Source organism: Anneissia japonica, unplaced genomic scaffold (genome assembly GCF_011630105.1).
Source record: "Anneissia japonica isolate Jap-2015-1 unplaced genomic scaffold, ASM1163010v1 scaffold585_len4108843_cov191, whole genome shotgun sequence".
Taxonomy (NCBI): Eukaryota; Metazoa; Echinodermata; class Crinoidea; order Comatulida; family Comatulidae; genus Anneissia; species Anneissia japonica.
This window is the reverse complement of record NW_022716829.1, coordinates 3,224,079-3,237,595: the sequence shown is the minus strand read 5'-3', so window position 1 is coordinate 3,237,595 and position 13,517 is coordinate 3,224,079. Positions and strand designations below refer to the sequence as shown.

Sequence of the window (13,517 nt, the reverse complement as noted above, 5' to 3'; positions counted from 1 at the left end):
ATATATATTAGGCTTATAATATCATAAAACTGAGCAATAGTATGCCATTTACTGGAAGTTTATTGAAGATTCAGCGATTACTTTCAATTACTAATATTTTGTCAATATTATATATATATAATTGTATATATAATATATGTAATTACTAAAATATACTTGACTTCATATGGAACAGTGCTAATGCATAACATTATGGAACTGGAACAAATACATAAATATCGGTAATTGATATATAGAAAATGTTCATATTGTACAAAATATGCGGTCGCAATTTTATAAGTTACCGTAGTTAAGTCTGGATTTATGGAAAACTATTAAAAGAAGCGTTTTAAACTATTGTCGGGCCATATCACTTTACTTCAAAATAAGAGTTTTCCAATTAATTTAATGTTTTCTTCAAAATGCTTGCGTCAGATTAAAGAGAATGGAATTAAGATTGGAGTTGCCTTGTCTAATATTGAAATAATTAGTAAACTAGTTATATTATTGCATGGCGAAATCAAGACAAGGTTTTTTTTTTAAATGGATGTTGTGGTTTTCACCTTAAAGACAGGATAATATCGCTTATTGATATGTGATAATATTATAGTAGGCCTACTGTGTAATAGGTTTTTTTATATTCTAAATAATGGATTTAGTGAATTTTATTACTCCTGTGAATTAATACGAGTTCGGACAAAAGATTATATGTCAGGATGACATTTTTCTCATTGCGACATTGCGACTATGGAGAACGCAACGCCACGACGCGTGCGCAAGGGATCGTTTTTAATGACTACCGTATCCTATCATACTATCACCGATGTACCACGGTCGTACCACCGTCATACGATGCAGTACCGCTTTAAGTTCCAAAAAAAAAACATGATCCACATTAAGAAAGCAGTGCACTCTTCGGAAATGACTCCCTGTTGTATTTTAAAATTCACGGTCAGATGGTACTGTATAATTAAATCCGATGGGATGGACCACAGGCCGGACCCAGGGAGTGTGATGGGTGCCTACGCCTTGCCCTCAGCCAGATTTATACTATGACCATTGAGTTTTTATTTTTCTCTTACATTATTCATTGGCCTAGGCCTACATGTTGGTGGTAACATTACCATATGTTTCTGTTTGTTTGGATAGGCTACTTTTGGCGAAAATTGTGTAAAATTTTGGTCGGATGAATATTTGGTTAGACGAAAGGTTGAAGACCAAAGCACGTACCTTCAACGCCTTGCGATTGAAAATAAAAAATTAATTAACAGTTTATAACTAGGCCTATGGTCTTTAATACGTGTTGATTAAGTACTTATTGAAATTAAAATTTAAAAAAATTGATAGGCCTTTGCGAGATAAAAAGAATTCTTTATGTGAACATTTTTCTGATATTTTAAATATTTTGTTCATGGAGATCTTGGTAAAAGATGTGTTTAGGTAAATTACATGTACAGTATAAATACTTTTAAAGGAAGAATGTTAAACCATCTTGAATTTTAAAAACCAACAATGATGGGTGCATATGATCACTTTTACATTATAAAGAAATTGAACATTTTGACTGGAAAAACCTTTAACTGAAATTCAGCTAATCAGTTGGAAAACGCGGTATTTCTGTTTAATGCTGAAACAACTATCTATTTGTATGAATCGTGCAGGCACGAATTAAACTCTTAAGAAAAAATATATTATGCTGAGTAGCTAATGTTTTACCCTACATAAATTGAGGAGATACATTTATATACCATTGTTTGTCGTAAGGCGTGTGTCTGATGTGAAGATTGGATACGTATAATATCTATTAAAATCATTCACATAAAAAAATACAAAATTGAGTTTCTCATATTCCATTAGATCACAATTTAAGCTTAACCTTTGTCTTTGGATGGCTTTACGATGAGTTGTCCAGAGATATAAGCGTTAGAAGTTTAGATGTATGAAAACCTGGCGAAAGTCAGCCTCAATGTTAAGCTAACAGTAAGACCTAATTTATTAATAAGACTAGGACCACAGAATGTACAGAATAAAACTGTAATGATAAGAAAATTGGCTCACAAATTTACTGTCATGAAATATAATTAATGTAATTTATTGAAGTATTAATCCTTAAGATAATTGTCACCAATGATACGTCTTATTTCGTTACAGACCGCAAATATTTTTATTCCAGCCTTAGTACGTCTGTTCTGATACATCACGTTTTTAAATTTTAATGCCAATTTACCTTTCAAACTATATTATTTCAAATCAATATATACATGTATATCAGTGTTGCTCATTACTATGACGATCTTATATGTATTCAATAATTTTATGATTTTATTTAATGGTACATATCATTAGATAAACAATATTTTTCATGAATGATATGTGTAAAGAAAACATCATATTTAATATAATTTGATTTTGTTATTGTGACTTTTCAAGTATCTTACTTAGGTGATTTTTTAATAGTGTTTTATTAGAGAATGAAACCTTATAATTATATTGTGCGCTTTTGCTTTATGTAATTCCTGTAATATCCTAAACATTATACATCTATTTTAGTTTTAATTATTCTGATTCATATTTCTGTTGACGAATGATGAGATTTTCTCAAATGTGACAAAACAAATCCAGATTTATGTTAAGAATTAATCTTGATTAGATTACAAGTATAGTAAAAGTCATTAAATCGGATTGGCAATCAGAATATAATTCTCTATATATTGATTGTTGAAGTTGTTATATTGGTAAAAAGAGGAATCAGTGTTTAGGCCTTGTTTCCTCAAAATCGCTACACTTTCTTTAAAGTATTTTCAGTGCAATCGTTGCGCTGTGCAGCAGTCCTTGATGCAATCGTGAAGACTCCCCTATTCGACCGAACAATCAACGTCACCGAAAGCTGTCGGCGACAGGGTGTAGCTATTGTATGGAAACCAAGCTTTACTTATCATTCCGACACAACCAAACATATGACCTTATTCCAGACAGGGGTGGCAGCAGGATTTGGCCGACGAGGGTGGGGGGGGGGAAGGTCCCTGACGGGGGGCCGATGCCCCCGACGAGGTGTCAGATTTCCCCGACGAAAGTAAAATGGGCGTGGTCGACCTTCGATTAAAAGGTTCTGAAAGTGGTCCTGGGGGCGAAGCCCCCGAAAATTTTGACAAGTTAGGGGTTTTAAAAGCTTATTTAATCGATTTTAGAGTCTACTAATATCAAAATACATATAATATTTTTTTCTCCCCGACGAATTGTGCTTTTTTCCCCGACGGGGGGGGGGGCAGCTCTCCCCGACATGGGGCCCTGGCTCCCGGCCCCCCGCTGGCGCCACCCCTGATTCCAGATTGTTTCATAACTGTTTGAAAGAACCTGCTAGTATTTTTTTCAGATTGGTTAATTACTTAACACTTGAGTTCAGAGACTCTCAACACTATTATTGGTCATTGATGATGATGATGATGATGATGATGATGATGATGATGATGATGATGATGATGATGATGGTGATTGATGAAGATGGATGCTGACAATGATGAGGATGCTGATTATGATTATAAGATCAGTAAAATTGGTTGGTTGGTTGCATGTCTGTTTATTATTATTTATCTTGTGGGATTGCAGCTCTGGAATAACAATCACTTGTCCTCCGCAGACCCCAGAAACAAATCATACATCATCAAGATCTAAACATCAAACGTACAGTAACAATGATTAATAGAACAGTCATGCCCCTCTAACAAACACAAGTTCTTATAAATCCAACCCCTATATGTTAAATAACAAAACAAAAAACGATTTAAATAATTATAACGTTGGTGATTATGATAATGATAAGGGAAAAAAAGGATGTTGCTATTTTATATTCATATCTCTCAACAACATATCTCCTAATATTTCCAACTTTGCGCTCCTTTACATATGTACGCACTTCGAGATTAACTACCTGTACCTCTACATCCATTTAGTATTCCCTAATGTAGGCATACGGAGATAGAGCTTATTCAGTTGCCGCTCCTAAATTATGGAATGATTTGCCACAATCTGTGAGTGAATCTCCATCACTAGAGATTTTCCAAATGAGACTGAAAGCTCACCTTTTCATGTTTTCATTCTGTCTTTTGCTTTTTTGTGTCTAGTTTTCTGTTCTCTTCTTTTCTTCTATCTTCTGTTTTATTCGTTTATTTATTTTTTCGAGCGCATTCATATTCATTGGCGCACGTGACTTAGTATAATGTGAATTGGATTTATTATCTTGATATTATTATTGTTATTATTACTATCAATATTTTAGTTACAATACACATACGTATAATATATATATGTGCATATATACATATATATATATATATATATATATATATATATATATATATATATTTTTTTGTGAAACAGATATAGGCCTATATATCATGGAGAAACCAAGTATAAAGTCTCCTGTATTATTACTTTAACTAATTACATTAGTTACTTATACTGAATGTGCTTCTATTTGAACATTTTGCACAAATATAATCGTTGATTATATATCAGATTCAATAAAGTAAATTACATATCAATGAGACAATGCTTTTATACGCAGTCTATTCTCTCTTATATATAATATTGATGACATGTAAATAAAATTATACTTAGCCCTCTCATTCGCAAGTGCTAGAAATAAGATATTGATGCTTTAGAACAGAGAGCTATAGATCATCTTTAGACTGCGATCACTTTACTGTCACTTAGCATTATACTGTGTTCCAAATGCCATTTCTCGTTTATTTTAAGTTAAGAATTTGCGAAATTGCATATGTTGTCCAGAACAAATTCTACTCGATAAACTTTTTTTTTATTTATGTACATCGCTTTCTGAGCGAGATATTTTAATGATAGGGGGCGCTGTTTTACCATGGCACCATTTGCCCAGATTTTCCTTTTGTTGGTGTGTTGAATAAAATTTATAGTAAACCATCCCTCACAACTATGGAAGCTTAAAAGTGCCACCCAGATGTCTAGATAATCACTCGCCTAGACTGGGTTCCAGTCCCTAATCTTTGTCTCATCAGTTAAAATGCTTAAGAATAAATCGATTTTGGCACAAATGGCGTTCCATATTACTTATTTGCATGGCGTTCCATAATATACTTTTTCTGGGATTAGGATCTAATCATAGAGATATAATAAGAATACTAGAGCACTAACCGCAATGTATTCGATGTTCGAAATACACAGAACTGTGTGTGTGTACCATCCAAGATGGCTGCCATTATGGTGCTTAGCGAAATTCGATTGGCTGCTTAGCGAAATTCGATTGGCTAAATCTATGATAGATTTAGCCAATCGAATTTCGCTAAGCACCATCGTTTACAATTGCGCCCTCAATTTACTTAGAAAGTTCAGTACAGCTAGTTACCCTTATGTTTGAAACTCGAGCGTTGCGGTGTTTGGGTGTAATGTACACGATTTTAATTTTCATTCCTCGGTACTTTACTTTCGAATAAGATGCTCCACTTGGCCTCGTTTTGGCTACAATAGTTTAATAATTTGTTATTACCATTACTCATTATCATTAATGAAAGAATAGTCAGTCAGAGGGCTTATTAATAATGTAATATGTATACTAAGCCTGAAGGTGGCGCTTTACAACGACGGCCATCTTGGATGGTACACGTACACAACTCTGCATTGCTGCGCCATCTTGTCAGCACTCTAGTTGTTTAATAGCTCTATGGATCTAATTCTCATCAAAAAAGTTTCTCAACATAAACTGACGCTGGTGGCGCTTTCCGAAATGCGCTAATGTACTACGAAAAATCCATAAATTAGAGACTTTTGGCAAGTCTATCACTCGCCATCTGATCATCTCTTCTAAGGGATGTAGACATGATGAAATCTAGGATCTCGTATGTCATTTGATCATCTCTTATAAAAGATGTAGACATGACGAAATTCAGGATCTCATCATAATCATCTCTTCTAAAGGATGTAGACATGAGAAGATCCATAATCTCGTCATCTGATCATCTCTTCTAAAGGATGTAGACATGACGAGATCCAGGATCTTGTCATCTGAGCATCTATTAATATTTATTTATTTATTTATTGACATTTCCTTCTTCTTTAAATTTCCCAAATAAGTCCTCCAACCCACTGAACTAATGCACTGCAGACCCACCCAGACACAGGCATTTACAAACATATCTGCTTTTATAGCATTATTTAGACCCATAAAGCACAATACGTTTGCTTTGGGGGTTTTTCAGACCCCATTGGGGCTTCGACTGTAGACCTCACGCCCAGAAACCCCCACCCCTTTGGAAGAACCTGGCAATGGGCCTGAGCAGTATGGTATAGTAAATCATGTTTTTAACACAGGAGAATCCCATGTGGTAATATAAAACAATGCTAGTTTAGAGTACTATTAGTACTATACTGTACTGCATAGGCCTATTTTAATACACTATTTAGATAAGTTTTTCTTTTTCCATCTTGATTTCGGATGTCAAAGTTTTATTTTTTTTTCAATCATATAGTGGTGTAGAACAATCTTTTAAGAACCTTTCCAGAAAAGAAAATAATGTGATACGGCCCTCCGTTATAGAGTTATGAATTTTTAGATAACATGAGGACAAGAATTTAGCCTCAAAGCTTATCTTATTTCTGTTGATTACGCACCACTGACTTGGGTAGTTTGTCATCACTTCAAGATGTCTACCGATTCGTGCAAAAGGCCAATAGTGTAAACGTTTACCTTTCTGCGGTGTGTCTGTTTACAGTATATACAACTGTAAGGCACGATGTAAGCAGTTTATCACAAGCAAAATACAGTTCAGCGAAACGAGATTGCGCATGTGCTAGTAATGCCTTCAGACATTCTAGTAATGAATAATTAATAAATGTTTGCTGAACTTACCTACGATAAAAAAAATCGCCATCCGCGCCCCTATACTCTTGCTAAAACCCCACATAAAGACAGCGTTCACGTACGCAAACACGCGTGACAAGAGCGTATGGAACTAGAATTCAGCTTAAATTATGTCTTAAGTCCATTTTTTTGCTTAAGTCAAATTTATCCATATTGCTTTGCTTAAAATTGTTTAAATCTGAAAGTCGATACGGAAGCGCCATCTAAGACGATTTTTAAGCCAAGATATTGCCAAGATGGTTTAATAAATCAGCTTAAGATATTTATTCGGGACATCTTCACTTTTTTGACTTAAGACTTTTGCTAAGCTGAGATTGATAAATCCCGGGCCGGTAGAGCATGAGTTACTAATAGAATACTGGGTCACTATTATTAAGAGAAGATTTAAGCATTGGAAAATACTTACCCACTTTCTGTATCGGTCATTCATGGGAATAGCTGTAGTACAGTACAAGCAAGCTTGGTGACTTTATTTTTATAACTGAAGCACAATCACAGACACACATGTTTTACTATGCATTCTCAGTTTCACATGGCTTCACCACCTTTAAACATCGTTGACGTCATCACCTTCGACCATCATCAATGCATTAGTAAAACATACACTACATCACCGTTATGGATATCAACAAATTGATTGGGAAGTTTACTATTACTTTCACCATCTTTAAACAAAGTTGCTAGATCATCATCAATACATCAGTAAAGCATTAGCTATATAATCATTCTCGATATCAGCAAAAAGATTAGTAATACTAGTAGTAGTAGTAGTAGTAGTAGTAGTAGTAGTAGTAGTAGTAGTAGTAGTAGTAGTAGTAGTAGTAGTAGTAGTAGTAGTAGTAGTAGTAGTAGTAGTAGTAGTAGTAGTAGTAGTAGTAGTAGTAGTAGTAGTAGTAGTAGTAGTAGTAGTAGTAGTAGTAGACCTCAGAGGCTGTCTCTTATACACATCTAGATGTGTATAAGAGACAGATATATATATATATATATAAATTATAATTGTTTTTAAAGCTTGTATATACTGTACATATACCACCTGATGATGGGCTATTTCCGAAACATTTTTCATCTATGAGATAATAAAGTTTGAAACTTTTTATTAAATTATTGTTTTAGGGGGTTTTTAGGATTATGGACCATTGACATCAGTAATGACACTGTAGACTATAGTTTAAGCAATTTGTAGATATGCATATTTACTTCCTCATAATAATTCTTTAAAATAATATAGGCACCATCAAATACAGCACGACATTATATGCAACCAAAAATGAATGTTAATTCCATTTGATATACAGGTTTATAACCTGTAGCTTGCATAGGCCTAAAGGCCTCCTAAAAGCAAACATCGTCCAGTGGCGATATTCTGGTCCAAAATATTCTGGTCCAAAAAAGCACAATTTTAGGATTCCGGAACATAATCTTTCTCCACAAACTCCACCAGAGATTATATTCAGGGTCCTCACTCAGAGGCTCCAGGTGGCCACCGAACACCAATGTCGTACTTGTTGGACCCCCGTCGGCAAATTTCGGGAGCCAACGCTAACAACGCCACCAAGAGGGAAACTTGCTTCAGTCAGGACTCATCCAAATGGAGGGAACATGACGAAATAATAGCATCAAAAGTCCAAAATACAGTACAGAGGTAATACAATTGAAATTTAAAGCAAAAAGCTCATAAAATTATATAACCACGTTTTTGGCTTCACTTTTGGGACCGTCCTCTGGGCTCAGATTTATTTCGACTGCTCTGCCAGCAGAGTGGTTTTCTTGGTCGAATTGATTTCGTTCTCATGCTTGAATAAATGTAGATATTAAATCGGTTGATGACGCCTTCAACAGGCGATTTCATAAAAACACAATTGATTATACATCGATTTAATCTTTAAAAATGTTTAAAAATACTCACGTCAATATCGTTTTAAATACATATTTGACATTTGAAACTGTTACATGTACTACCCCCGTCACCTAAATTAAACATGGAGTTTAATTTGTAACCAATCGATTGCAAAATATTAGTAACTAGTGGACTCTTTTCATAATTCCTTTTCTTGTTTAAACATATTCACATGTCTAATAAAAAAAACCCTCATAATTACAAAAAATACATGTCGCTCTTATACGCAGCCTTACCAATACATAAATTTTAGAATTTTTTAATCCATCTCAATTTATGTCTCCACTAAACGTAAATGCAATTTACTAGAATCATCGGCAATATTCGTAATTACAACAAAAAAGTAACAATATAAACATATTTACCAACTTAACATTCGGAACGAGTAAATTCACGACCATAATAATGACTAACTTAGTTCGCTACTCGCCGTAAAATGTAAAATCCACTCAAGATTGTCTGCAGTGCGCCCTCAATTCTTGTATTCGTTTTAGCGTACGAATAATGCAAAATAACGTGAACCCACTCGCTATTGTTTTTGTAAGGTTTTGAAACATTTCTAATAGTGAAAATATTCAGAAAAGACTCGCTCCTTAGATATTATTGCTAAGGTCCCACAAGACGAAAGCAAAAACGTTTGTGAAAGTGTCTGTGGGACATGCGAGTGTTTCTGGCCCTGCCCTGATTGGTCAGTTGTTTCCATGACACTCTGTCTGAAAAGGTTCAATGTTTTATTTCGACAAATACTTGGTATTTTGTTCTTTCTTCTTTAAACTCTGATGGTAAGAGCAATGTGTATGAACATAGCAAACGTTATTCCGATCCATGTTTTAGGATTGCTAGTCATAAAATTACATATGTTACGGCATCCCTATTATAGCTTTACGCTCTAAAGGTATACGTGTGACCTACTAACGTCTAACACATTCTTTAGAGCTCCACAAGGAATATTACACCATTTTCACATCTGAGTACATATTAAAAATGTACAAATATCTTACAAACTTCAACAAACGGTGTTGAAAAAAACACACGTTTTCGCTATTATTCTTGGGCCTTATCATAGTGATTTCAAAAGATGTTCTTATCTTCAAAAGTCATCTAAGCTATTGTCCAGATATTAGTTATTTTACTGTAAAATGTCCAAAAAAGACCATGTTGCTAAACATACATCTGTCTTTACAACTGTGTATTTAAATATATACAAATAATACTGAACTAGCTACCTCAGAGGACCGTGTAAACGGTAAAACGTTTTGCAGCCGCAATGCTAATGCGCTATTCCATTCAATATCATTAAAGATGATAATAAATTATCACCAGTGAAAATGTTGCTATCATATAATTCATTATCATTGTCATTTTATAATAGTAATTATAAATATTACAATGCCAAAGACGTAAACTTGATTGTTGAAATGCTTACCCTGGGTCAGAGTTCAAGACTTCTCTATAATAGATTTTTTTTTTCTCACCAATTCAACTTCAAGCCTCATATCGTCGGTTGATTTAGGGTATCATGTGCATTGCCATTACCAGTGCCAATAACCTAATTATTCAGTCGTATTGGCAACAACTTGCCCATAATATATTATTTATTAACAATTATATTTAAAAATAAAAAATGGATGTCTATCACTGATCTCTACTATAATAGCTATAGAGATCAGTGATGTCTATCCATTCCTTTTTTATTTAATTATTTTATTTCGTAGTTTGAACTGCGCATGCCCGTATCAAAGTCAGTCGATGAACAAACATTCACACATTCATTCGATTGACCTTGGATACGGGCATGTGCATTTCAAACTTCGAATTGGATTATTGCATCTGTGCTGAATGTTTTTGAACATCGCCGTGTTTAAATATTACAAAACTTGCAATGATTTCTCAGGAAACCAACCTTTATAATAAAATGTTGAACCGACAACCGACTGTACATGATTATGTAAATATATTCACATCATTTTGAAAAAAAAATGGGTTTTCATTGACTAACATCTAATGCCCAGTGGGATTCATAAAAGTGGGATATTTTGGTTACTGTAATAAAATAAATTACAATATATCTCATCGTAAAAAAGGGTTCGCTGTTATTTGATATCAAGTCAACGACTGTCGACACAGGTTAATACAAGGCATAAATGGTAATGTTATTGCAATAAGATTTAAAATAATATCACTTTATTGATAATTGTAGTTAACTCAATTTAATTTATTCGTACCTCAAATAAAGTGCAAACGAGATACAAAGATACTATCCAGGATAATTGTTACTACGAAATTTTCATTGGATATAATGTATGAAAATGAAAACGTAAACAATTTTTTTTTATAAAAAAAAATTCATATTTTGTATAAATAAACACATATACAATGTAGGCCTAATGGTATACGTACACTTATGCATACTTATCAGATACCGTACGAACATAAAAAAAAATCTATGTGTATCTGGATACGAGAGCAGCTTAGCTCAGCCGGCTAATCTGGTGGTAGCCACGGTGTGTGCGCTGAACCGTGGAGATCTCTAGGTCCCCGGTTCAATTCCCATCGCTACCTCTCCTTATGTTTCAGGGCTGAAATACAAGTTACAATAGCGCACCGTCTTTCGGATGAGACGTTTAAGCCGTTGGTCCCGTGTGCATTATGGCCCATGTGCACGTTAAAGAACGCAGTACACTTTCGGAAAAGAGTAGAGGATTGTCTCCCGGTGTACTGCCCAATCACCACCAGAAGCACACCACTGGAAATAAGTCTTCTTCTAGACTTTCGTGGGCTATCCTTGGTGTTTCACCGAATAAATTCAATCAATCAATCATATACTGATATTAAATGTAGTAAGCATATACTGATATATATATAGAGAACACACTATTTGATAATATGATTGTAGATGATGATGATGTTGATGATGATGTGTTTAAGAACTTCTCATTTATTGACATTGTCTTCTGAACTAAAAAACCCACGGGCAGCCAACAGGAAGAACGTTGGTAAACATATAGTGATTAAAGCGAAAGACAGCAACAATGTACGATCGATTACAGCCGACGCATCTCTCCACTCTTTTGCTATTTCCTGATCTTTATCCTTCTTTCTTTTCCTCGCGGCTAGGTACTCTGTGAACTTGGATATTCGTGTCATGTGTCGTTCCATCCGATCAATGTGAGGAGAACCGTCGTTATTTCCACCTTTTGTCATTAAGATAGTTTCTGGTTTGAAGTCTATATCGTCCATCAGCTCTTCCAATTCAAAGCCGTCTTTTTCTGATTGGTAACTCGTCCACTCCTTGCTCAAAGCAGGCGGAACTTGGTGCGGCTTGCATATTCCAACAGCTTTAGCAAGAACGCTGAATACGATCCATCGAAGGAATTCTGGCATCGGGATACAAGCATGCTCTCTATGATACACGTGTAAGTTTAGGACCGACATTGTCACAGACATCGACACCATTCCAATCATGCAGATAAAGTATTTCCCTGTAAAATAACATTTTATTTAAATAATGTAAATAATCATAAGATACTATACGAAAATAAAAATCAACATTCGTTATTGTTATCAATTAGTGCGTTATAAATCTAAGCAGAGGCTATTGCTACACCTGTCTTAAACAAATTCCTTATTCTGATTGAATGTTATTACATATAGGAAACTGAATTAGGAAATACCATCCTCAGAATTTTGAATTCATTTTAGTCTGGTGTAACAATAGCCACTGTTATAAATCTAACGGTGCTGAAGAGCTGGAAGCCAGCAACATAATCACAACCATAAATTGATTCAAACTATGGTTCTCAGTTGATAAGAACAAGCAAATTTTCATGGGTACAAACACATTTTTTTAATCATCAGTACATATTTTGTAATGCAATAATAAACCAGTCAAAGTTAGAAAAACGATTACGTTCGGCATGTCCTTGATATCATAGGCAGAACCTGGACTCCTTAAGTTTTTGAACATTAATTTTTAAAAATCAAATTCATTTTCTACATAGGCCTATGCATGTTTATAATATCTTTATCTCTTGAATATCAACTATCGATATTACCATCCAACTAGATCTTATAATGCACCAAGGTTCACGTACCTAAAATTGGAAAACTTTCTGCGGAGACTCGGGGTATAGTTTGGAAGACTAGCTGGTTAAAGACGATCAGAGATAATAAAACTGTTATCGATAAGCTCATCTTTTCGCCTGACTCTGGCGGCAAATAAAATGCTAACAGAGACATAACTGAAATTAACACATATGGCAAAATTAAATTGTATATATAGAAGTCAGGTTTTCGTGCCAAGTTAAGCTGGAAAGTTAATAATTTGAAATGGTTTTCACAGCAAGAGAATAGAACTTCCTCTTCCATTATTGGCATTTTAATCAGATTCCACTCGCCATTATCCTTGTACTGGTCTGTAATACCCTTAAGACTTGGCGGAATTAGGTTGACCTGTGTTATATCATGTGCCCACGAGCCGAACGACATGTTGCAGTATTGAACATCAAATGGATAGAATGTAAGATCAACCTTACAATAGAAGACAAATATATAAGGAGTATTATACGTGACGGTGCCATTGCTAAAAACTGTTACAGGTAGTTTAGGATCGTTTGTACCATCAGTGTCAACACTGAAAAAAAAATATGACCATACATTATTTACGATTAATACAGTTGATTATATCATTAATGATAAAGAAATAAGAATTGGCCAGTTTATATTAGCTAACAGAACAGAAACAATATA

At 34.4% G+C, this 13,517-nt stretch overlaps 1 protein-coding gene across 1 annotated transcript; it reads right to left on the bottom strand.

The window, feature by feature from the left end:
- Nucleotides 1-11,471: 11,471 nt before the first annotated feature.
- Nucleotides 11,472-13,406, bottom strand: LOC117109873 (neuronal acetylcholine receptor subunit alpha-3-like; the record flags this gene model as incomplete). The annotated part of the gene is made up of 2 exons (XM_033252320.1): nucleotides 11,472-12,250; nucleotides 12,863-13,406. Coding segments are annotated over 2 exons (1,092 nt in total), but the record flags the coding sequence as incomplete, so codon positions are not given.
- Nucleotides 13,407-13,517: the final 111 nt, after the last annotated feature.